General features: G+C 40.3%; 2 protein-coding genes across 3 annotated transcripts; one reads left to right on the top strand and one right to left on the bottom strand.

Moving 5' to 3' along the window:
* Window positions 1-1,462: 1,462 nt before the first annotated feature.
* CCDC137 (coiled-coil domain containing 137) lies at window positions 1,463-14,891 on the bottom strand. 2 transcript variants are annotated; one of them, XM_089539856.1, is made up of 6 exons: window positions 14,595-14,891; window positions 10,731-10,858; window positions 9,969-10,167; window positions 7,369-7,451; window positions 5,324-5,397; window positions 1,463-5,045 (listed from the first exon to the last, which is right to left on the bottom strand). In XM_089539856.1, exons 1-6 carry the CDS (start codon window positions 14,636-14,638, stop codon window positions 4,836-4,838), a joined length of 738 nt encoding a protein of 245 aa, XP_089395982.1. In that variant the 5' UTR covers window positions 14,639-14,891; the 3' UTR covers window positions 1,463-4,835. The 2 variants fall into 2 exon arrangements, with proteins under 2 accessions (XP_089395982.1, XP_089395990.1); XM_089539864.1 differs by lacking the exon at window positions 14,595-14,891 and adding an exon at window positions 14,435-14,504.
* Window positions 14,788-20,031, top strand: OXLD1 (oxidoreductase like domain containing 1). The gene is made up of 2 exons (XM_089539877.1): window positions 14,788-14,994; window positions 18,508-20,031. Exons 1-2 carry the CDS (start codon window positions 14,908-14,910, stop codon window positions 18,961-18,963), a joined length of 543 nt encoding a protein of 180 aa, XP_089396003.1. The 5' UTR covers window positions 14,788-14,907; the 3' UTR covers window positions 18,964-20,031.
* The last annotated feature ends 3,749 nt before the right edge of the window (window positions 20,032-23,780 follow it).

Genomic DNA, 23,780 nt, shown 5'->3' with positions numbered 1-23,780 from the left:
GTTTAAACCTTTTTTTTGACTTGCATCCAAAGTTGAATATGTTACAAGTATGTTGTTCCAAGGGAACCAGACTTTATATTTAACAAGTATGATTCCCCAATTTCTGGGTAATCATTTGTTTGTTATTACAGATTGAGAAGATTGTTTTGTTGTATTGCGTCACAGTGTAATAAATGCAATTTATAAATAATAACTCGCATCTGTTACCATGCTTAACAGTAGTGTCTTTTACTTCTATATAAAAATACCTGTTCGGACTGCCAGAGTGATAATTTCTTGAATACCATGCCACCAAGTATAGGAAATACACACAGCCAAGAGCATCAAAGGTACATAGTTTGATAAAGATAGAGGTAACATAACAACCTTCATCCAGATATCAAATTCGCTTAGCTGTGAAAAGTTATCATTCCAAACATTCAAGGTAGATGGTGGTATGACATATTACCAGTAGGCCCCTGTAAAGGTAGCCCGCATCATACTGCTTCTGTTTGACAGTATATGTTTGACATATACTTTGTGACCAAGAAGCGTCTTCATTCAAACAATCCAAAATGCATGGTAGAGTGGCCATACATGTTATTCTATACATGCAAGTAGAAATGTTCTAAAAAAAAATTATCCCAATTAAAAAGAATGTAAATACATTGCTGTGTAAACTTTCAGCACTTCGCAAATGCTTAACAATAATAATAATAATAATAATAATAATAATATTCAGGCAGAGAGTATTGATATACATGGTTGCTTAATGATCCATCATCAATGGTAAGTTTTGAGTGGCAAATTGTGCAGTACTATAAACAAATTCTAATATTATTTAAATTCTGAATATGAAATAATTTCTCAAATGCATAACAGATTACAGATGAAAAAGAACATAATTCCTGAAATCCAGAAATGAACCCTTTTTTAACATGCTGGAGGGAGAACAGTTCTTTGATAATAATTTTACCAGCCAGCAATGAAAACCATGGTCAACATTAAACATAAACCCACTTCCTGAGATGTAATTTTGGCTTCATTAACACTCTTCTTTGGGCTGCTCATGCTTTTCAAAGAACAAGATCCATTTGCATATTACCCAGCATGCTGCCAATCCCCGGTACACCCTCTATGGATGTCTATAGTATGGGAAACTCCGCCTTGCATGCATTTCTACATGGCCCCCACCCTTTCTCCCAAAATGGAAGAGACCTTCAGGGGACACTGGGGAGGGAAGGGTTTTTTTTCTATTTCTTTTCTTTTACCAGAATGTGAGGCGGGGAAGTTCCCCGCCTCTTTTTTTGTGCAGGCCGCAGTATACCGTCATCCTTGTAGGTCACACAGTATGAGAACAGGGTCATATTGTCCAGCGCTCTTCTGGCTGCCCGGTGGGGCATCTCATGAGATGCTTCGCCGCAGCTCCAGAATACTGTCCGCTGAAACTGTAACTCATTTCATGACTGTGTCACCTGCAAGGATGACAACATAAAGCGTCATGTCGAGCTCCCATGACAGGAGCCATGACTGAGCAATTTGGCATCAAGAGCACCCTAGACCCCACACATTTACACTGTCCTTTGTGTCATGGCGAGTATCACCATTCCTTGCTCTATGACATCTCTTTCTATGGTCGATCCTCTACCATTGGTCCTGGTTCCAACAACCCGCTCCTTTTGCTGTTATGAGCTCGTTTTGTCCAAAATTTAAAGCTATTTTGCATATATTTCCCAGCATTCCAGCACCCCTCATCCATTATGGCCTCCATGGCTTCAATACCCAAAACCCGGCCATCCAATAGTCTCCTTGTCTCCGCACATGTGACCCTGAACAACCAATCCCCAGTCTAAATAAGCCCCTAAATGCCTCCCTTTCCTCTGTCAATCATCTGCAGGGGGAGGAGAAGCCCCAAAGCCGAGCTGGAAAAAGCCCAATCTGTCATAAGCACGCAGGGAGCCCAGCCCCAAATCCTCAGAGCCCGAAAGAGGTTTTAAAAAGACAAAAAACAGAGAAACCTTCAGGTCCCCCCCCCTCAGAATATTTTCCCCCTTTTCCTTGTGCAGCCCTTGGTCTCTCTGCATCTGCGGACCCCAGATGTCCTTTAAACCCCAGCCCCCTGTTATCATGGTGTATTGTGCGTACACACAACAGAGATGGGTCACTTACACAACTCCAGAGATAAATATGTCTAGACACATTGCAATATGCTGGCAACAGAAGTCACTCTGTGACAATTCCGGAGACACTTGTACCCTCGGCTTTTGCGACTCGGTAACAGTTTGCAAACATGCAACATGTGGTAGTTAGTGCTATGCATTATGTCTATGTAATGTCTCCATTTCTGCTTTTTTGTGCCCGTGCACAGAAAAAAAACTCACGTGTGTATGCAGAGAATAGGATAAAATCCTTTTGTCAAAGAGGGGGGCACGTCATACATGGGAGAGCAAAGAAAAAATTAGTACGCTCTAGGACTTTGGAGGACTAAAAGAGAAGGGCATTCTTTCAGCCAATCAGGCGACGGAGGAATGAGAGAACAGGTTTGGGAACGGATAAGAATACTGCACACACCTCTGTTGGAACGTTCTCATCACGTTTCAGCTCGCTGGGAACACATTCGATCTGTACCCTCCTGGAACACATGTGGAACACATTTAGAACGTTCTGAGAACCCGATTGGAACACATACGTGTGGTATACTCAAATGTGTTCCGTTCTCATCACGTGATGAGAACGTTCTCAGAACGCAGTGCGATAATCTCCCATGTCACCCACTTCTGCCCCAGAAGCAGTTCCACAAAGTGAAGAGTGCCTTCAAGGATCATTTTTGTTAAGCAGGAGATGGAGAGCTAAATAACAATAGTATCATTTTCCTATGTCTCTTTATCTCTGCTTTTGAAACTAGGAACAATACTCTCAAGAGGGGCACAGCAAAAGGAGACACAACCCAAAGAAATGCAACATTCTAACAGAGAACAGTTTCTCAACCAAGATATTTTCTAGCTGTTTTGGCCTAAAATTCCATCTGCCCTAGCCACCATAGCCCATAGTGAGAATTTGTTGCTCTGTGCCTTCAAGTCTTTCCCACCTTTGTTGCTTAGTGATGTGTGCCTTCAAGTCGTTTCCAATTTATGGAAACCCCAAGGCAAACCTATTACAGGAGTCTTTTAGCAAGTTTCTTCAGAGGAGTTTCCATTGTCATCCTCTTGAGACGGAGAATGTAACTTGCCCAATGTCTGGGGACTCTATCACTGGGTTTTCTTAACAAGATCTATTCAAAGGAGGTTTGCTATTGATATCTTCCAAGGCTGAAAGAGTATGACTGGCCCAAGGTCACCCAGTGGGTTTCCATGGCCTAGTGTGGATTTGAACATTGATCTCCCAGATTCCTAGTCCTAAACCAGTATACCATATTGGCTCTATATTGAGGGCTGTAAGAGCTGTAATCCAACTAGATAAGAGAGGTCACTTGAAAAGATCCTAAACTGTAAAGATATATCACTGAATAATAAAATTGAGATGGTCCATGCCTTCGTATTTCCAATTTCTATGTGTGAGTGTGAAAGCTGGCCAGTGAATAAAACTGTCAGGAAAAAAAAAACTAATTTGAGATGTAATGCTGTAATTCTGAGGATACTGTAGACTGCTAAAAAGACAAATAAATGGATCCTAGAACAAATCAGGTCTGAACTCTAACTAGAAGCCGGGTGACTAAACAGAGACTATTGTGCTTTGGCCATATCATGAGAAGACATAACTCACGAGAATATACAATAATGTGCAGGGCAGTAAGAGAAGAGGAAGACTGCATTCTAGATAGATACTCAATGAAGGAAGCCATGGCCCTGAGTTTGCAAGATCTGAGCAGGACTGTTGAGGACAGGGGCACTGGATTAGGAGGCCTCGAAATCATAGGGTTGCTATAAATCAAAGTCGACTTGAAGGCAGCGAACATAACAACAAATCCAAAAATAGCTAGCTAGGAGGCCACACAAATACTACCCCTGTTACTAAGTCATGGGTTTAGTCTTATAAGTATTGAAACAGATTCTGGGGGAGGGCAGAATAAACACATCATATCAATTTTTGGACTGCACATAGGAATGGTTATCTTCTACTGGGGGAGGGGAGATTGGGCAAAATGCAGTCCATGACCCCTACCAGGCTGTTTCTGGAGCCTCACAGCTCTTCCCATTCTTTTTGAAAATATGTTTTTTTAAAACTACAAAAATGAGTGACAGAATTGACTTTCAAAAAGAAGCTGAAGCCAGTACCCAGCTGCTGTTTCTATTGGAAAAATACGGGCCATGATCTGCTTTGTAGCAACTACCTGAGATACATACTTGGTCTTCTAAGGGCTCTTGATGCTACAGGCACTCTCATCTAACTTGTCCTCCATTTAAACATGCTGAAAATGGGAAATATTTTGTCATGCCTACTTGGCTGTTTTAGGCCGAGAAGACCTTCTGAAAGCCAGAAAATCTACTTGTTAAAAAGAAATACATTAAAAGTTTTAAAAACTTCGGTATGGCCCTCTGCACCCTCTCACTCCTGGCAGCTGCCACACAAAAAACAACAACAACTGTGTTCAATCTTCATACTGCTGTTACATTCTAAAGCTAGTTTGAGAAAGCTGCCTCACAGAGAATCCACTCCACTTTCATAAGTAATACATATAGTTCAATAAGCTATGTAGCTAACCATTGCATACAAAGTAGTCCACTCTGTTTGCCCAAGTGGCTGGGTACACTCAGCCAAAGAGGAACTACTGCAATCCACGGCAGTCTTTTCCTCTGTTCTATCTTTGTATCCAAGCAATTTGGTGTTCTCTGTCACAATGGAAGTGTTCCCACAACTCAGGCTGGCTTCTTTAGTTTGTCCATAGCAAGCTGGCTCTCAGCCACTAACTGTTGCTGCTGCTTGCGTTTCTTAATGTCACGATAGGCTTGTACAACCCGTTCTCGTTCCTCCTGCACAATCCTTTGGCGAGCTAGAGATGCTTTGGGGATAGATGCTTTACTATCAGATCCTAAGAGAGACATGAGCAGAAGCTGTCTCTGGCCAGCCTGGAAGACAAGACAGATTGGCTAAAAATTAGAGAAGCATGAAGAGGAAAAGATTATGGTTTCAACTATGATGGCAAACACAGGACCAACTTTAAGAACAGGGTCCTGACTATTCCGAATTTTGGCAGTGGTTAACACATTAAGGGTAACACCAATCAATGGTCTCTTCCTGTGGTTAGTTGCTAACCAAGCAAAACCTTTCCACATTAATGGCAAAGGCAGTTACCACTGGCAGAGTTTTAAGAAAATATAACTAGAATTTTGTAACCCAAACATACCTTGCTTTTACTCTTTCTGGGTTTTGCTGTAAGTGTTGGGGGCTGTAAAGCAACTTCTCCAAACTTTACTGAGTCTGAAAAGAATGAGAAGATACATAATGGAGGAGATGGAAACAGCTCTAAAGAAATCCATGTACAAATTGACTCTGGCCTGAAGTCTTAGAATCCATCACAGACTCTCCTTTACCATGGCATGATACGAGACAAACACAGTCTGAACCTGCAGATTAACTACTTTGCTAAGCAAAAAGAGGAGCAGAGTGTTGGCACTTTGCCATAGAAATTTTGACTAAGCTTCAGTTCAAATGCATCTGGTCTTACCGAAGAATTTTTCACAATGCAAGCACATAGTATTATAACTCCCCTTTTAGATGGGATCGTGTCACTTGGTAGAGTCCAGCAGTTTAAGAATAATATAATTGACTTAGAAAAGCCAGTACTCAGTTATAATTTCTGCTGGATAAATATGGGCCATTATTTGCTTGGCAGCAACTACTTAAGATACATTGATGGTCTACTAGGGTTCTTGATGCTACAGCCTCTCTCATCTAACTTGTACTCCATTTTAAGATGCTACACAGTGAATATGACTCCGCTCTTCCAACCTTACACAATCCTAATGATGTGCAATTATCTATTTCTACTCAATATGTTTTTGTTGGACTAGTCTCAATTTAAGACGGCAGTATTTCAAAAGCGATATAAAACTAGATTCTGTTTATGTGAACTGCTTTCTAAACAGAGTACAGTCCTCCCTCTGTTCACTTGATTTTCGAGCCCATGTCCCTTGCTTATGTGTGAGGGACGAACAGAGGGGAAAATAATGGGGCACATGCACACAAGCGCTCCTGCAGTCACACACTTATATTCAAGCCAATAGGGCTAGAATATAGGCAAAACTCAGTTTTCACAGGGGGTCTGGAACGGATCCCCCATGAAAAAGGAGGGGTGACTGTACACTGCAACCCCATCTGATGAGGGACAATCAGATAAATCTCATAATTTGTACTAAGATCCTGATATGCTGACCTGAAGGGAGCCATATGTGACAACAATTCTAAGAAATAACACAGGCTACCTGTTTGTGGTACTATATCCAATTCAAGGAGTTGGTTGTCGCTTTTTAAGTCCTAGAAAGCTTTGGCCCCAACTTATCTGAAGGAATGCCTTTTGCCATACCATCCTGCCTACGTAACATCCTGCCTATGTATTAAGAACTTCAGCAAAGACTTCAACTAAGATCAGTAGGAGAAATATGTTACAAATGTTAAGAATTGTAAAAGGAGAGGGCCTCCTCTGTTATGGCACCTTGAATTTGTAATATCCTCCCAAGGAAAATAAGACTCATGACAACTATGCTTTCTTTTTGACACCAAATTAAACATCTTTGCCCAGATATTTTAGAAAATGTGGGAATTATTAAAAGACTGGTAGACCTGTTTGTTTTCTTGTTCAACAGTTTTCTATTCCTCTGTAATTTTAATTGTTGTTTTCCGTACAGTGGTTCCTTACCTTATGCAGGGGATCCATTCCACCCCCCACTCCCACCCATGTAAGGCGAAAAGCGTGTATGCTCGAGCCCCATTCAATATAATAGGGCTTGTGCTTGCGGCAGAGCGCACCATTCATCCTTTTGTTGTGTGGCTTCAGCGTAAGATAAAAGCCACGTATAGTGCACCCGCGTATGGTGTGGGCACACTGTATTTGTATTTTTATAAAATTTATTCACAATATGATCTTGGGGATGAAGGATGGTTTATAAATTTTACACAGTATAATCTTATGTTATGTGCCTCTTCTGTAAGCAACTATGATTATATAGGGATCATTAGTTCTTCCAAAGCAGAAAGAAATGTACTGTATTATGTTTTGAAATAACTGTCACCCATAGCAAAGAAACACTTTCAAAACAATACTCAGGAGGAAACCTGGCAGGACACATCTACAAAAATTCTAAGATTTTAAAACGTACAGAAACATGAAACAAAGTTTTGTGTTGTTCTTCAAAAATTTTGCCCTCTACTGAAAAAAACAACAAGACCTACCTTTGAGTAATTCCTTTTCCAGCATTGCTGCCTTTTTCTCCTCTTTTTGTTTGCGGATTTTATCCATCTTCTTCCTCTGAAATCTAGAGAACCAGTTTTGTTGAACAAAGTTTATTAAAGTACACACAAGCATTTCAAGAGAGAGGTATAGGAATATTATTGCGATTCCCAAACAGAATGGAAAGAACACCCATACATCTATTTAACATGTTAGAGAGGACTCCATTCATGTTATAGAGTCAACCACTCAATGCAAATCCATGGTCACATGTTTGGGAATATGTTCCGTTGAACCCTGGGAATTACAGTTGGCTGATCTTGACAGGATCAAGCTTAAAATATCCATTCTAGGCAGAGGAAGGATATGCTACTTGTAAGGAAAAAAATAGACAGGGGCAGGTGTAATTACCATCATGCTTTTATCACCTCTTCTCTCTGCTGGAAGAAACCATTAGAGCCTTGTTCTCTCTCTCATATAGTATAATATAATATAATATAGTATAATATAATATAATATAATATAATATAATATAATATAATATAATATAAATACAGTGGTACCTCGGGATACGAAATACCCAGGTTACGAAATTTTCGGGATACGAAAAAATCCCATTGGAAAACATTGTTCCGGGTTAAGAAAGTTTTTTTGGGTTACGAAAAAACTTTTGGTGCTTTTCGGCGCGATTTCACACGGAATCGCGGCTTTTCCCCATTAGCGCCTATGGGAATTCGGCTTGCGAAAGCCTTTCGGGTTACGAAATTGACAGCGGAACGAATTAATTTCGTAACCCGGGGCACCACTGTAGTTTATTTTTATCCCACTTTTTGCCAAGCAATCAAAGTGGCGTACAACACACTAAAATACATCCATACACAGTACTCCCCCTTAAAACAAGATTAAACATTATAAGATTAAAACTAACATGCTAAAATCCGAATAATCCAAATAAAAACCATGGGCAGAGTTTGATAGATAGGAAGACTTATTTGTGGCCGAATATTTTATTCCAGGAAGAAATATCAAAAGTAACGTCAATGAATCTGAACATCCATATCCTTCCCAATGCTCATTAGCTCTCACTGAGTATTGTTGGTGGCCTACAGGTTCCTGTGGTACCATACTTCCTTGTTTGCACTACAGGAATAATGAAATTTACACGCTTTATAAATAAAGGTTAATAATAATAATAGTAATAAATCTGACACTGCTTTAACTTTCATGGCTCAATGCTATGGAATCCTAAGATTTGTAGTTTGGTGGAGCACCAGAGCTCACTGACAGAGTAGACTAAATATTTCATAAAACTGCAAATACCAGGGTTGCCATTGCAGTGAAAGTTGTGTCAAACTGCATTGTTTCTGCATGCAGCCCTTGTTTTCCATTTCCTTAGTCTTTCCTACTCATCTACCCATTCCAACTCACTGTCTCTCAGGGACTCTGCTGGTGTACTAACTATTCCACAGTCTTATATAAATCTCTTTTATAACACACACTCCTTGCCTATGGTGGTCTCAGAGGTGGTTTTGAGGATTCCAATGCTTTTAGCCTTGAGGAATTTTAAGAGCCATACCAAGGCTGCCTTATTTGAAATGGCTGGTTTTGTGACAATGCTAGGTGGGTGGAGGAGTGAGAAATCCATTATCATGAATTAAACATTTCCTGATCAAGTTTGATCTACTGGCTACAATTCACCTCTGTCAATTTTGGGGGCTTAAGCCTAGAGGCAAAGAGGTCAATATGGTTTCCCTTCTCTTGGGAGGTTTCTTGTAGTTCAAGCTGGTTATCTTGCAGATTCCCTGGTGAAATCTAGTAACTGTAATTTTCTCATTAATTACATTTAGCATTTGGGTCGTTATTTGAAGGACTGAATCTCCCTTTAAGAGCTCACCAGAGTACTGAGATCATCGGGAGAGGCCCTTCTCTCTGTCCCACCACCATCTCAGGCACGTTTGGTGGGAACAAGAGAGAGGGGCTTCTCAGTGGCTGCTTCCAAGCTTTGAAACTCCCTCCCTAGAGAGGCCAGGATGACTCCATCCCTGCTATCTTTTCGGCAGCAGATAAAGACATTCTTATGCTGTCAGCCCTTTTCTATTATTATTATTGGCAACAAAAGAATATTATAACATGTTGTTACACTTTAGATACCAAACATTATAATATATTTTTTACTTACAAAGGAAGCTGTCAGGCCTTTTCAAGCTGATAAGGGCTGGGATTTAAATGCTGTGTGTTTTAAATTTTAAGTTTTCTATTTTTGACATGTTACATTTTAATTCATAACTGTTTTAGCTTTTTAAATTGTTTAATTATTTTTTAAGTTTTGTGTTTATACATTGTACTGTTTTAAATTGTATTGTTTTTAAATTTGATGTTAGCCGCTTTGAGTCTCTATGTTGGGAGAAAGGCAGATATAATAAACTAAACTAAACTAAATTAAACTAAAATGAGAGAATCACCCAGGGTCATCAACAGCTCCGCTATGTTTCTACCCAATCTGCACTCACTGGCTAAAGTGATCACCTCAAGAGTCACCCTCTTAGACTATATACACTGCTTCCTAAGTCAAGTCCTACAAATAATCCGTCCTTAAACTTACTCTTTTTTCTTCTGAGACTTTTCTTGGGCCAGTTCTTCTCTCTCAGGCTCACGTTGCAGCTGGTTTTTGGTGAGGAACAACACATGCTGAGTTTCCCGCTCCATGCGGTTCACATAAGAAGCTTCTGCCTCCCTTTCATGCCTCCTGAATTTCGGCACAGGTATGTCACCTTCTGATATATCAGGCCTTTGTTTGTTCACTGAGACAAGAGCACAGACAATTATAGTCTCATTCTGTCAAGCAATATTCAGGAGGAGCGACAGAAAGACCTCTAACCACTCTCTACTCTTTAGCCTGGCTCTCTGGAAAACAAACATCCCTAGCTGAGCAAGCACAGTTGCCATCTGACAGTGGTCTAATACATTAAACAATTTCTGAGACCTGTGGCACACAATTGTATTATATACTTCCAGTCAAATTTTTCCAGGTCAACAATATCATTTTTAAAAAACATGATAAAAATCAAATGTAGGATTAAATTACATCTGGTTTTGTTAACTTCAGCTTGTTATTAGACATATTTTGTTATTATGAAGTCTCTTATAGAAAGCAAAAGTGATTCATAATGCAGTGGTCTGCACAGGAGAAGTATATTCTATACTATCACTATCTGACCATCCTTTGTACTCCTTCTCCAAGATAATTTTATTAAAGTGGACACTGCAAAAATTATGTGCATGTACGTATATGCATAAATATTACTATGGCAAAAGGATACTCTGTAATGCATATTGAAAAAAATGGCTAGAGATTATTTTTTACCTATTTTCATTTTCTTCTTGCTCTTGGGGTTCTTCAGTTCCTCACGACTCTTCATAATTTCCCGCAAGCGATATGGAATTTCTTGCTCGTCCAGGCATTTTGGTTTTGAGTTGATTTTCTTCATTTGGCTAAAAAAATTTTTTAAAAAAATCTGTAAAGGACCTACAAATTTTCACATCAGACATGCAAGTAGCACTAACAAGTAGCACACACATGTTGGTATCAGAAGTGTGCCCTGAATCTACAGTCAGCTCCAGTTAGAGGTTATGAGAGTTTCCCCAACCTGGTGCTTTCCAGGCTGGTTGAACTAGATTACAGTGATGGTGAACCTTTTACAGACCGAGTGCCCAAACTGCAACCCAAAACCCACTTATTATCACTAAATGCCACGTTCCTCTGGCTTTCTAGTAACAAACTCTGTTGAAGTCTGTGCTGGGGGTGACAGAGCATGTGCCCACAGAGAGGGCTCTGAACACCACCTTTGGCATGTGTGCCATGTCAGGGATGATGGGAGTTGTAGCTCTTCACCTCTGGCTCGAACTCACCACCTTGTTGCGCACCGACGCTGACCAGTTTTGGCCAGTGGTTAAAGCTTTGCTTCAAAAGCAGCAGAGTTACAGAGAATAGGCTGAAGACCCTGACAAACTCTCCAAGCCTTCTCACTCTTGCTTCCACAGAAGTCTTCCCACTTCTTCAGGATCCTGCTGGCTCTTGTATCTTCACCCAAGACACCAGACAACTCAGTAGTCTTATATAAAAGATCTACTTTATTCTACTATATACAGCTCCAAACTATCCAACACAACAATACTCCTCACTGCTACTATCCACTGCTACTACCCAACTACTACCCACAAAATACATTGGGATTCATAGTCATTAATATAGTCCTTGGATCATACCACCCACTCTTGTCAGTATCCACCCAGTGGGCGTGTACATCCATTCTCATTGGCTCTCTTGTTTCTATCCAGAATTGATGATTTCATTATCTCAGCCTTGACCACTTAACAATTCTCAGGTGTGTTCAATTAACCACTTTACATTTCTGTCCTTGGCATTCAGGACTTGTTAATTCCATTATCTTTTACACCTGTGTGGTTGCTACTTGCTACTGCTGAGTCACTCTGACTCTCACATACATGTTTTATTTCAATCACTGTATGTCCCATGTTGCTTTTTCCTTAACATGCCATAGGTTCGCCACCACTGAACTAGAAGTTCCATCATCCCCAGCAAGCATGGTTATGCTAACTGGCGATAAACCTGGACCTAGACCAATACACGTGGAAACTCATAGGCTGGGGAAGGAGAAGTTAAAAGCAGCTTGATGTTGTTATGCTGTGCCTTCAAATTGTTTCCAATTTATGGCAACCCCACAGCGAACCTAGGGTTTTTGTGATGGGATTTGTTCAGATGGGATTTGCCTTTGTCTTCCTCCGATGCTAAGAGAGTGTGACTGGGCCAAAGTAACTAATCCTAATCCTAGTCCTAATCCAACACTCAAATCATAACATCATGCTGGCTTCAATAGGGAAGCTAACCATTACTAGGTCAGCATGCAGATGACACTTTTCTTTTCTACTTTCATAACATGCTCTGTACTGGATTTTCAAGGGTTTCAGCACAAGGACAGAACAGCTGCTTAAAGCAGCAGACCCACATTAGTCTCAAGCACTAATACAGCCATTCCAACATTAAAGTGAAAATTATTTTATTCAACAGTTTTACAACACAGGCTGATGAAATGGGACTGAGAAATGATGGCTTGGCCCAAGACCATCCAACTGGTCTACAAATATGCCACTAAACTGAACCTGAGCCTAAACCAAGCTCTCAAAGCATAAAAACAAGGTCAGTAAAAAGGAGCATCTTCAGCCTCCTTCCCAGTGCAGCCAGCAAAACCAGGAATGCCAGAATATGCCTGGTCATCAGTCAACATGAATTGCTACATGGTCCCTGTTTCAGCCCGATTTAAATGCTTTTGCACTGATCTTTGCTCATGCACAGTTACTGTATACACTCATGTATAGGTCTAGAAAAACGGACTTGACCTATCCATGGGTCAATGTAGGTACTGTACTTTAACTCTCATTTAAAAAAGGAACCAAGTCCTGGTGAAAGGCAAGAGTGTCATCTGCTCTGGAATCACTGAAACGCCTCTATTTTCTTATCTAGTATGAGCACAAACAGTTATGCCTGCTGGAATTTTGTACGTCTTTGGCACTGTTTTCTTTTGCTTCATCCTTTATATCCTTTGTTAGATGCCCCTAAGTTTCACCCTCAATTTATCATATCAAAACCCATCATTCTGGTCGTAAAACTTGCCCTCAGCTTATATATGAGTTGACTTACACTCAAGTATATACAGTAATTGTAAATAGGCTGCCCTGCCAGACATTGATGGTTCTTGCCTATGTGAGACATTCACAACATGCAAAGAGAAATTGAAACTTTTCCCCAGCATGAAGGTGGTGTTGGACTATGACTCTAGAGATCAGGGTTTGAATCCCAGCTTGACCATGAAAACCACTGCCTGACCTTGGGCAAGTCACACTCTCTCAGCCTCAGGGGCAAGCAATGGCAAACCTCTGAACAAATCTTGCCAAGAAAACCTCACAATAGGTTTGCCTTACGATTGCAATCAATTAAAAATGAATTGAAGACACACAAAAACAACAAATTAGGGCCGGGGGGGGGGGGGGATAACATCCCTGTATGTTTCCCTAGGCTACCTTCTTGGGCTGGGATAAGGAGGAAAATGACCAGATTATTAATCCCAATGCTGTATTATGGAAAAGGGATATCCCACATCAGCAACCATTTATTTCTTACCTGCCTCTCCTCATGGACTGAGGTGGCAAATAATAACAAATAACAATTAACAACATCAGTTAAAACATGCAACAGTGTTAGAAGGATAAATAAGACATACACATTTTAAAGCAATCTACATCTAAAATTCAGTATCTTAATTCACAATGTAAAATTATCTGGGTCAGACTTAGACACTGGTCTTCAAAGCCTCCTCAGCCCTGGAATCTCTTTTGGCGGGTCATTATTTCACAGCCTGGGAGCGGCTGATCAGAGAGAGACAGCCTAGTCCTGGCTGAGTAAATTATATTACAGTACATGGAGTATATTGCATTTTAATTTATAACTGTTTTAATTGCTAAAATTGTTTAAATCTTTGTTTTTTAGTTTCATATTCATGTACTTAGCATTGTTTTTAAATTGCATTGTCTTATACTTGCTCACCGCCTTGAGTGCCTATATGGGGAGAAAGGTGGGCTATAAGGAAATATAATAACAATAGTAATAACAACAAATGTCCTCCAGTGTGCCAGGCGCATGCTATGGGAGCAGGCAATCCTGTGTAGTGAGCCTACTACGTTCAGTGTAGTATGGTCACGCCTGGTTGCCCCAGTAATCGCATCCCCTGTAGAAATGACCCAGCTGGAGGCCGCTTTAACTGCCCTGGCTCAGTGCTAGGGAATTCTGGGAACTGTAGTTCATCGTGGCACCAGAGCTCTCACAAAACTACAGTTCCCAGCACTCCCTAGCACTGAGCGGAGGCAGTTAACGCGGCCTCCAACTGGGATTATTTCTGCAGTGGGTTCTGGGCCACTGTTCCTTATGCCCTCGCCCTCCCTTCAGACACATGGAATGGGAAGAAGGGCGCGTCTACACTGTTTGGCCCCCACCTTTACTGCCATGGCTCCATCCTATGGAATCCTGGGATGTGAAGTTTTGTGAGGCACTAAACTAAAGCCCTTGTAAAACTACAGATCCCAAGGAGTGCCAGACTGCATTATCTCCACAGTGCGGATGCGCCCTGGGAAGAGCCATAGGCGGGGAACTCACCGCGACGGAGGCGCCCTTCGGACCCTTCCCTCCGCTTTCCCCATCTCTCCCCAAGACAGGCACCGTCCACGTGCTGGGACTCCACTTCCGGGTCACCGTCCAATCAGAGAAGAGCTTTTCTTTTCTCTTGCCCCGCTTCCTTGCTCAGGTTCCATATTGGGAGGTCTCACTCCTTTTCCCTCTTCGAAGGGTTCGCTTGGCCACGCCCCTTCCCGCGGCGATTGGACGGTGGAGGTGTCAGTGTAGGTTGGGAGGCGGGCGGTGCGCGCGCGCGTTCGGGGAGATAGTCGTGAGGTTGGCCTCTGCAGCCGAGATGTCGTTGCTGCTCTCGCGCGCGGTCTGGCGCGGCCGTTGGGGTCTCGGGGCGGGGCCTCCTCGGGGCGTGGCATCCGCCGGGCAGGTGAGCGTTTGGCAGTTTGAATTCAGCCAATGGGATTAAGCCTCAGACTGATGGGTGGGCGGGGCGTAGAGGAGGGGTCGCGCCTTCAAGGCCAGCCAAGTTGATCAGTTGTTCACCTTTCCTCAGAGGAGCGTTTGGTTCAAGCCAATCCTTAAACTATGGTTTAAGCTAACCATCTTTAAACCATGGTTTAAACTTGGTTTGAACCAAATGACTTTTGAACATTCTATTTTGGGTGAAACAGCGAGATATCAATCTAGTATTAAATAAATATTATATAATAAATAATAAATATTTTTAAAACTATATTTAAAATGCTCCTGGTTTTTAAAACTGATTATTTGTATTGTTGTTAACTGCCCTCAAGTGGCCCCAACTCAAGGTGACCCTGAGGACTAGAGAGCTCCACATCCCTCTGTCCGCCACTGCTTTGTTCGATAATAATAATAATAATAATAATATTTGTCTCCTGCTTCTCCAGAAAGACCGAAGCGGCCAACAATGAAACATCCATAAAATACATTAAGCATACATTAAATGCCTCATTGTTCATTGTCACAGGCTCCTGCCCCTGGCTTCCCTTATTGAGTCTAACCATCATTTAACATGAGTAATTTTATGTGATTTTATAATATATTTTAATTTTATGTGATTTTTATATATAGATATTTTGTTTGAATTTTATAATAATTTTAAAGGTTTTTATGTGTGACCCGCCTACGGTCCCTGCGGGGAGATAGGCAAGATATAAATGGAATAAATAAATGATAAATAAATGGGATATAAATGAAATAAATAAAAATAAATCTGGCATATGGCCTTCCTCTTTTTCTGCCGCCCTCCGCCTTTCACAGCATTATTGTCTTTTCCAGTTATTCACTTCTTCTCCAAGTAGGACAGCATCCATTTCATCATCTTGGCTTCAAGATAGAGATCAAGAGATTTGTTTGTCCTTTTGGCTGTCCATGGTATCCTCAGCACTCTTCTCCACCCACAGATCTCAAATGTGTTGCTTTTCTTCCTACCTGCTTTCTTCACTGTCCCTCTCTCACATCCATGCATGGTGATGGGGAATACAGTGTTTTGGACAATTCCTAAGTGCTCAGATGCATGGAGACTCAAGTCTACAAAAGCTCATGTTACCAGCTTCTCTCTTTCATTAGTCTGAAAGGTGCTACAGCATTCCTTTGCACATATTATTTTTTTTTAAATTGACTAATATCACTAGTTTCCAACCCTTTTACTGGGACATCAATGACTGTCTGAATTTCAACATTTTAACTTGAACAATGTGAAGTCGAAGGCTTTCATGAAGTTGTCAAAGTGTTTGTGGATTTCTCAGAAGATGCCAGCCATAGATGCTAGCGAAACATCAGGAATAAACTCTTCTAGAACATGGCCACATAGCCTGAAAAACCCACAAAAAACTATTAACTTGAACAGTTCATTGGCAGTTGTTCATTGTTAGACCAGCGTCAGTTGCTTCTTTTAAATTGTTTTATTTTACAGTCAAGAAATGCCATTCAGAAACAAATCCTTCTATTAACACAAGTTCAACCTAAACAACTTGCTTTAAAAAAGCACTTTTTAAAAGAATGATTATTATTTAAGCTAGTGACCATAACATCAGAACTGCATTTTGCTACTTGATTTTCTGATTTAGCCCAATATTGGTGTAGTCCTACACATTGATGCAAAACACAGAAACACAAACTAGTTTAAACCCCAAATCCAGGTTTAAACAAACAAACAAAGTCCTGTTTCGTTGTTGTTTTGTTTTGTTTTTTAAACTCCTCCCTCCCAACCCTGGAAGGAAGGCCCCCAGTCACCACCCATCTCCAAGAATGATGGTCAGAGCTTGGAAACTTTACCTTTCTGGGCTACATCCGTACTGCAGAAATAATCCAGGTTGACACTGTTTTAACTGCCATGTTGGTTCATAAGAAAAAAAAATACACCATCTATAATATATCTTTATAAGAACCAATCAAAAGTCAAATAATGTTTCTAGCATTCTTGGAACTAATTGAGTCCCATTTTCGGGGAAATGCAGGATATACATCAAGATGATCATGATGATTTTGTCCTTGTAGGTTTCAGCGCATGGTTTGTGTGTTTTATTTGGGTCTTACTCCAGGAGAAAGGTGGCATATAAAATAAATAAATACATAAAATTATGTACCATGCTACTTTAGACAATATAGAAGCAATAATACTGCTGATAATGATGCTTATACAGCATTAAGTTAATGTGTTGATGACATTGTCCATCCACCTCAGTTCAGACTGCTTTTAATCCTTCCTCACATAGGATGTTCTGCCATAATCAACTAATCCAGTTTCCTGCAACAAGATATAGTAATGGCCAGTAGTTTAATTGGTGTTTAAAGAGGACTAGCGTAAGCAAATTCATGGAGCATAAGGCCATCAGTGACTACTAGTCACAGTGGTTGTGCATTGCCTCTGTGCTTACCATTAGTATTATGATGAATACCAGTTCCTAAGCAACAAGACTGCCTTCCTGCCTGGCTGGCTTGTGTGGGAAAGAAGATGGTGGGCTAAGAATGTCCTCTCTGCAGTGGCCACTAGCCCTCATAGATGATGGAGCCATAAAGGGTTTCTTTGCACTATCACAAATTAAAGTGGATTCTAAATATACGAAATTCATTTTTTTTAAAAATGCCCATCTAAGATCCAAAACCCACTGCAGAAATAATCTAGTTTGAGAACGCTTTAACGGCCTTGGCTCAGTGCTAGGGAATACTGGGAATTGTAGTTTGTAGTGGCACCAGAGCTCTCTGACAGAGAAGGCTAAATGGCTCACAAAACTACAGTTCCCAGGATTCCCTAGCATTGAGCCCACAGCAGTCAAAGTGGTGTCAAACTAGATTATTTCTGCAGTGTGTTTTGGACCTAAAATGACCTAAAATTGTCTCTTTTAAATAATAAAACAAAGGGAGACACAGCAAGAGATATGTCATGATTTCACCAGGACCTGGTAGATTTTAGCTCTTGGAGAATATGGGGGAAATGACTTATTGACATTCACAGTTGCTTCCATGGCACAGACGGACCCAATGAAAGAACCTAAAGTCTGCTGAAACCAAGATCCTGGTCTTTTGAAATGGGTTTTTAAAACCTGCCTACATGTGATATGTGGCTGATGAGTTTTATCCGCTGGTATTTTGTATGGGGATGGGGAGCTTTTGACCCTCCAGATGTCTTCAGTACCATCTTCCAGAAGTTCAAGCTAGCATGGGAAACAGCATGGAATAGTGGGACTTCTAGAGAAACAAATCTTCTCTACCCCTGTTTTAGTCATCTTTGATAGCTTTATTATTGTATCACATTGTTTTTTTTTTGTTATTCTCATAAAAGTATTGTGTTGAAAGTTGCATTACAACTTTTGGGAATAAATGAAATCTGACAAGCCAGTTCCTGGACTGGTTTGACTTCTGGAGAGAGGAGATGAAATATAGCACTGGAATGTAATACTGTTTTTGTTCTTGCCAGGAGTGCTTTTATCTGTACAAGCATCCCCAGGATAGCAGTGCTACAGTGTCCTTGCTCCTGGACAGATCCTGTCACAAGAGGTTAGTGACCATGTGGCAGCTCCCTGCAATGCTTATCAACAGTGGACAACGTCATATCCATGCAGATGACAAGGATGATGTTTCCCAAAATGCTGCTTCCCCGATGGACAAAGAGTCTGACTCTCAAGAGGAGGCCGTTTCTCCAGAGGTTATGGAGGATCCTCTTTTGGCCATACCTTCAACACTCGCCCCTCCCACAAACTGTTGTATGAGTGGATGCCACAACTGTGTGTGGATTGCATATGCTGAAGAACTGCTGAAGTATTACAAAGATGGTGGAGATGAGGCATTAGCAGCTGTGGAGAAACACATAGAGGATGAGAATATAAAAATGTTCTTAAAGATGGAAATCAAATTCCGTATGAAGAAAGAGTGAAGAATTTTGGATTTGCAGTAAAGAAAGACTAAATATCTTTAGCTGGCATAATTACATACCTCACATAGTGGTCTCAGGCTGCAGTAGGCTCACAAGGAAAAGATATCTTAATTATTTATGGCAGAGAAGGAGAACCTTGAGTCCTCCAGATATTGCTGACTTCAGCCCTCAGAAGCACAGCCAATGGTAAGGGATGAGGGAAGATGGAGTGGGAACTTTTCACCCACCAGATATTTTGAACTACAGCTTCCACAATCTTTTATTATCAGTAGTGCTGGCTAGGTTTTCTGGGCACTGAGGTCCAAAATATTGGAAGGGCCAAAGATCTCCTACCTTTGATATGTTGTCATTCTGAAGGCGACAGTGTTGTTTTATTTATTAGTTCTAGAGTTCTGAAGCTTATTGCTGTAATGCACTGATGAGGGCCATAACATATACTTTTTATCCTACTGTGCTATTATTAACTGTACTGTTTTAAGGATTTTTTTTTTTGCCCTGAGGCATTTTGGTCTCATGGAAGGGGATAAGTTATTGCTAAGAAGTCCTGATTTGAGTGGAGAAATCAAAGTCAGGTCAGTTCTTCCAGAGCTGCATATTTATTAATTAAAATTATATCCTGACTTTTTTCAGGAGAATATGTAGTACTGTCAATGGCACTCCCAGGAGATTTCCTATCCAGGTACTGAACAGACCTAAGCCTGCTAAGCTTCAGGAAGATAGTTGTATCATGTGCCTTTGGACAACAACAAATTCAGTAGAGAAAGAGAAACATTCCTGTGCCAAAGTTCAGTGCATATCTATTTGGGCACAAGTCCATTTGAACTGTGCCAATCACTTCTGAGTAAACATGAAGAGATCACACTGTAGCTGAGTCAGTTACTTGGTCCTATTAGCCTAGAGCAGGCATGTGAGGGCCTTCTGGAAGTTGAGTTTCATGACTGAGCAGAGATCTGAATCTGAGTTTCCTACGTCTTAACTACTGTGCTAAGTGGCAAAAATGACAAATCTGTGCCCTGAAGAGCTTACAATCAAAGTGGTTCTATTTATATTTATAAACATCTGCATGTTATTTATAATAAAAATAAAAAATACCATACTTGTTTCTCATCACTGAATTTCCAGTAAGTCTTTAAAAAATAGCAATATTTCTATATTATAATGGGAAAAGCTAAGAAATGCAAAAGCTACTAGGCCTGAGAGTGGATTTAGAACACCAATAGGACCATCAATATGATATTTATATTGCACTTTGGACAGTTCAAAGCATTTAGCTCTTTGGACTGTTCAAACATGTATCATACATTGTTTCAGTAATGCTTAGTCTACATTATAATATAAACCAAGGATGGGATATAGAAATGAATGGCTTCCAGTGTTCTCTGCTTTCTCCCAGAGATGACTGGGAAAGCTGGAGGCAGATTATGTTCTTGCATCAAACGTGCTGGCAACATTTGTACAGGTGCCCCGTAGAACTGAAGGGCTTCTGCTAACTTCTGGGGGATAAAGAGAATTAGTACTAAATATGTACCCCTCTAGCCTGAAAGCAGAACTTGGGGCTGTTTCTTGTTTGTACTACAATTTACAGAATCCCTTAGCCAGCATGACCACTAGCTATGCTGGCTGGAGGATTCTGGAAGTTGTAGCTCAAAAAAAGCTAACCCTTTTCCCAGTGTGGCCCAAAAAAGGATCAGATGCCAAAAACCAAATGGATTGATGGATGGATGGGGAGGTCCTTTTAGTGCAACACAAGGAGAGCAGGATGGAGATCTTGTGGCAGAAATGCCAACTAACTGGGGAGGTGGGGGGATTGACTAGGCTGGTTTTTGCCTTTTAGCAGAGGGATAGGGAAAATGTAGCCTCCCAGATATTGCTGGATTATAGCTGGCAGCATTCCTAGTCAATTCAACTTTGGGAGTTTCAATTTAACATTATCTTTTCCATCCCTGCTTTAGCAGCAACGTGATCATCAGACATCAGCAGGTGAAATTTGTTACCAAAAACACAGAGGCATTCTCGCCTCCCTTTATCTGTCTCTGTCATGCTGCTGTTAAAATTACCACTTGAAAAGTTGGCAAGACTAGAGAGAAGAAATAATCTATTTGGCTGTAAATTAAAGGTTAAACTACCTTTTTTCTCCTCTTTAAAATTACTGGAACTGTTTCAAAGCTTGGTAGAGAACTTGTTTCAAAGCTTGGTACAAAACTTGTGCACAGTGTTGTATAGGTTGAGTTTCCCTTATCCAGAAATCTGAAAACCACAATATTTCAAAAACCAAAACCTTTTTCATGGGTGGCCGAGATAGTGACAGCTTTGTTTTCTGTTGGTTCAATGCAGAAAAATTATTAAATATTTAAAATATCATATAAAATTACTTTCAGGCCATATGTGTGTGAATAGGAAACATGAATGAATTTTAATATGCAAAGGAATCTTGTAGCAGCTTTGAGACTAAAAGAAAGAAGCTGGTAGCATGAACTTTAATGGACTTGACTCTACTTCCTTTGATGCATCTCTCAGACTAACACAGCTATGTCTTTTAATAAATGAATTTTGTGTATAAACTTGGGTCCCATCTCCAAGATATTTCATTATGTACATATATGCAAATACAAGTATTTCAAAATCCAAAAAAATAAAAAAAATCCAAAACACCTCTAGGCCTAAGCATTTTGAATAAGGGACACTCGATTTGTATTCCCTCTGAGCTCTTATAGAAATGCAAGTGATTATCCATATCCTTTGCTGCCTGCTAGAACAATAGATCCTTTTCTAACCCTTTGCTCTAAGCAATTCTGAGACACTCTAATTTCAGGTCACTTTAATGGAACTGCTGAATCTTCTATTAATTACAGCTATCAATATTTCAGCAAATAGGATTAAGCTATCCTAGTGATGTGTTGAATGTACCTAGGCTGATGACTTTGTGTATGGAAGAAATATTTAACATTTGCTTGTTGTTTTATCTGGTTCTATATAAAACTGGTGTACAAAATTTTGTCGATAGGGATGTTAAAAACAACTGAAAAAACTGAATAGCTGGTGATTAAAGGGAAGTGGTGTGTACTTCATCTCAAACCCTTCTGGGCTACCTCAAGAAGTCCAACTGCTGGCCATAACTTCCTACAGTTATCCCAACAGATCACTGCACATCTTTCTAGACATCTTTTTATTTAACAGACATGCACTGGCACTATATTTCTGTGCTGGGTGCTTCTCCCTTCTTTACACTGAGCCTTTCATATGTACAGCTGCTTTTGCTTTAATGTGAGCTGGGTACAGTGTAGACATAAATGTGTATACAGTAGAGTGAGGTTATAACAGTTTTAGAGTATTATATTGTAATAAGATTTTTTAAAAAAACCTGTGCTACTTAAAGCACTTACAGTTACAGGTGTATTATGATGTGAGCTTTCACAGACAAGTCTACTTCATCAGATTCAGGAAGTTTTATCCCAAGCTGTCATGCATACATGCACATGCTGATGGAAACTGTAAGCAATTAAGGCAAGCAGCCAAGAGAGTTAGTTTAAGGGTGACCACTCACAAGGTAGTATTGATAACATAAATATCCAGGCCTTGCTTAGCTAATTAATACTAATAACCTGATGCAGGACATGGATCATGTAATAAAAACCTGTTATCCCAATTCAGGCCACAGATGAATGAACAGAATTTCTCAATAAATTGTAATTCGTCAGTTTTCATGCTACAGTTGCTTTTTGAAGTTAATTTGTTCCAGAATGGGCGTTTTAAGGTCAGTAGCAGAGTATCTTTGGATGCTGAAATGTTCCTCTATTTTTGACTAACACGGCTACCCCTGTGGAAATTGTTGACCCAGGAGTATTCAGCCCTTCAAGCTACACAGGACTTCATAAGTCACACATAGTGATATTAAAAATAGCAGTTGTATTAGTCTCTTGCAGCATAAAAGCAAGTCAGTGAGAGGAAGCAGAGCAGGCGAAGGCATGTAGCAGTACCTTGAAGACTAATTGGTTTTTTAGCGTAAGCTTTAGTGGACATAAACCTACTTCCTCAGGCACTCTGTACTGCACACTTTGTACAGATCCACTCTGTACTATATCTGAAGAAGTGGTTTTATGTCCATGAAAGATCATGCTAAAATAAAAACCAGTTAGTGTTTAAAAGGCTACCTCATTCCTTTTCCCCTCCTTTCTTACTTTGTATAGCGATACAACACTGTGAAAATGAAACTTTCTATAGGTTCTAGAAACAACAGAGACAGATGTTTAACCTATTACAGTAATGTTGAAATGTTTTCCCCATATTTATACTCCAAAGCCCTTCACTGATCCTGGATACATAGATAATAAACAATCTACCTATCGTTGAAAATGACATTGGATTAAAAACAAGTCATAATCCTATTATGAAAAGCACAATAAATCTAGCAAGCCCTTTCTAGCTTTCAGAGCTTCTGCAAGTGACACTGGTCGTTAAGGGGTGCGACTGTTACATACGAGTGAACTACCTATATCTGGTAAGTAAAAATTTCCTTTAGTTTTTACTAGGTTTATCATTCATAGTTTTATTCCACAACTACTTAGATTTTACTCTCACCTGGGTCCATGTGGGGCTGTGTCCCCAAAAGGTTATAACTGGCTCCAGGAAGGCACTCATACGTGCAAAGGATCATGTGTTTTATATAAATGCTTGCTCAGCCATGTAAAGTCACCAGCTAGCTCTGGACCATCTCTCAGTGAACCTCTCTTATACAGCTGCTGTTAGGCTAGTTTAATTGAACCCAGTGGGCCTGCCAATTGAAAATACGTTTTAGCTTTGGGCTGCAAAAATTATAT

The sequence above is a fragment of the Sceloporus occidentalis genome, unplaced genomic scaffold (genome assembly GCF_023333645.1).
Source record: "Sceloporus occidentalis isolate IW3139 unplaced genomic scaffold, rSceOcc1.0.p SCAF_1, whole genome shotgun sequence".
Lineage (NCBI taxonomy): Eukaryota > Metazoa > Chordata > Lepidosauria > Squamata > Phrynosomatidae > Sceloporus > Sceloporus occidentalis.
The sequence above is the reverse complement of the archived record's forward strand: the minus strand, read 5'-3'. Positions and strand labels throughout refer to the sequence as shown.

Excerpts from the sequence above, each read along its gene's own strand:
- OXLD1 (XM_089539877.1), top strand. The coding sequence starts at position 14,908 with ATGTCGTTGCTGCTCTCGCGCGCGGTCTGGCGCGGCCGTTGGGGTCTC. Across the intron at positions 14,995-18,507 it reads GCGTGGCATCCGCCGGGCAG|GAGTGCTTTTATCTGTACAA; the intron begins GTGAGCGTTTGG and ends TGTTCTTGCCAG.
- CCDC137 (XM_089539856.1), bottom strand. The coding sequence starts at position 14,638 with ATGGGGAAAGCGGAGGGAAGGGTCCGAAGGGCGCCTCCGTCGCG. Across the intron at positions 10,168-10,730 it reads CAAGAAGAAAATGAAAATAG|TGAACAAACAAAGGCCTGAT; the intron begins GTAAAAAATAAT and ends CTCTTGTCTCAG. Across the intron at positions 7,452-9,968 it reads AAGTCTCAGAAGAAAAAAGA|ATTTCAGAGGAAGAAGATGG; the intron begins GTAAGTTTAAGG and ends CTGGTTCTCTAG.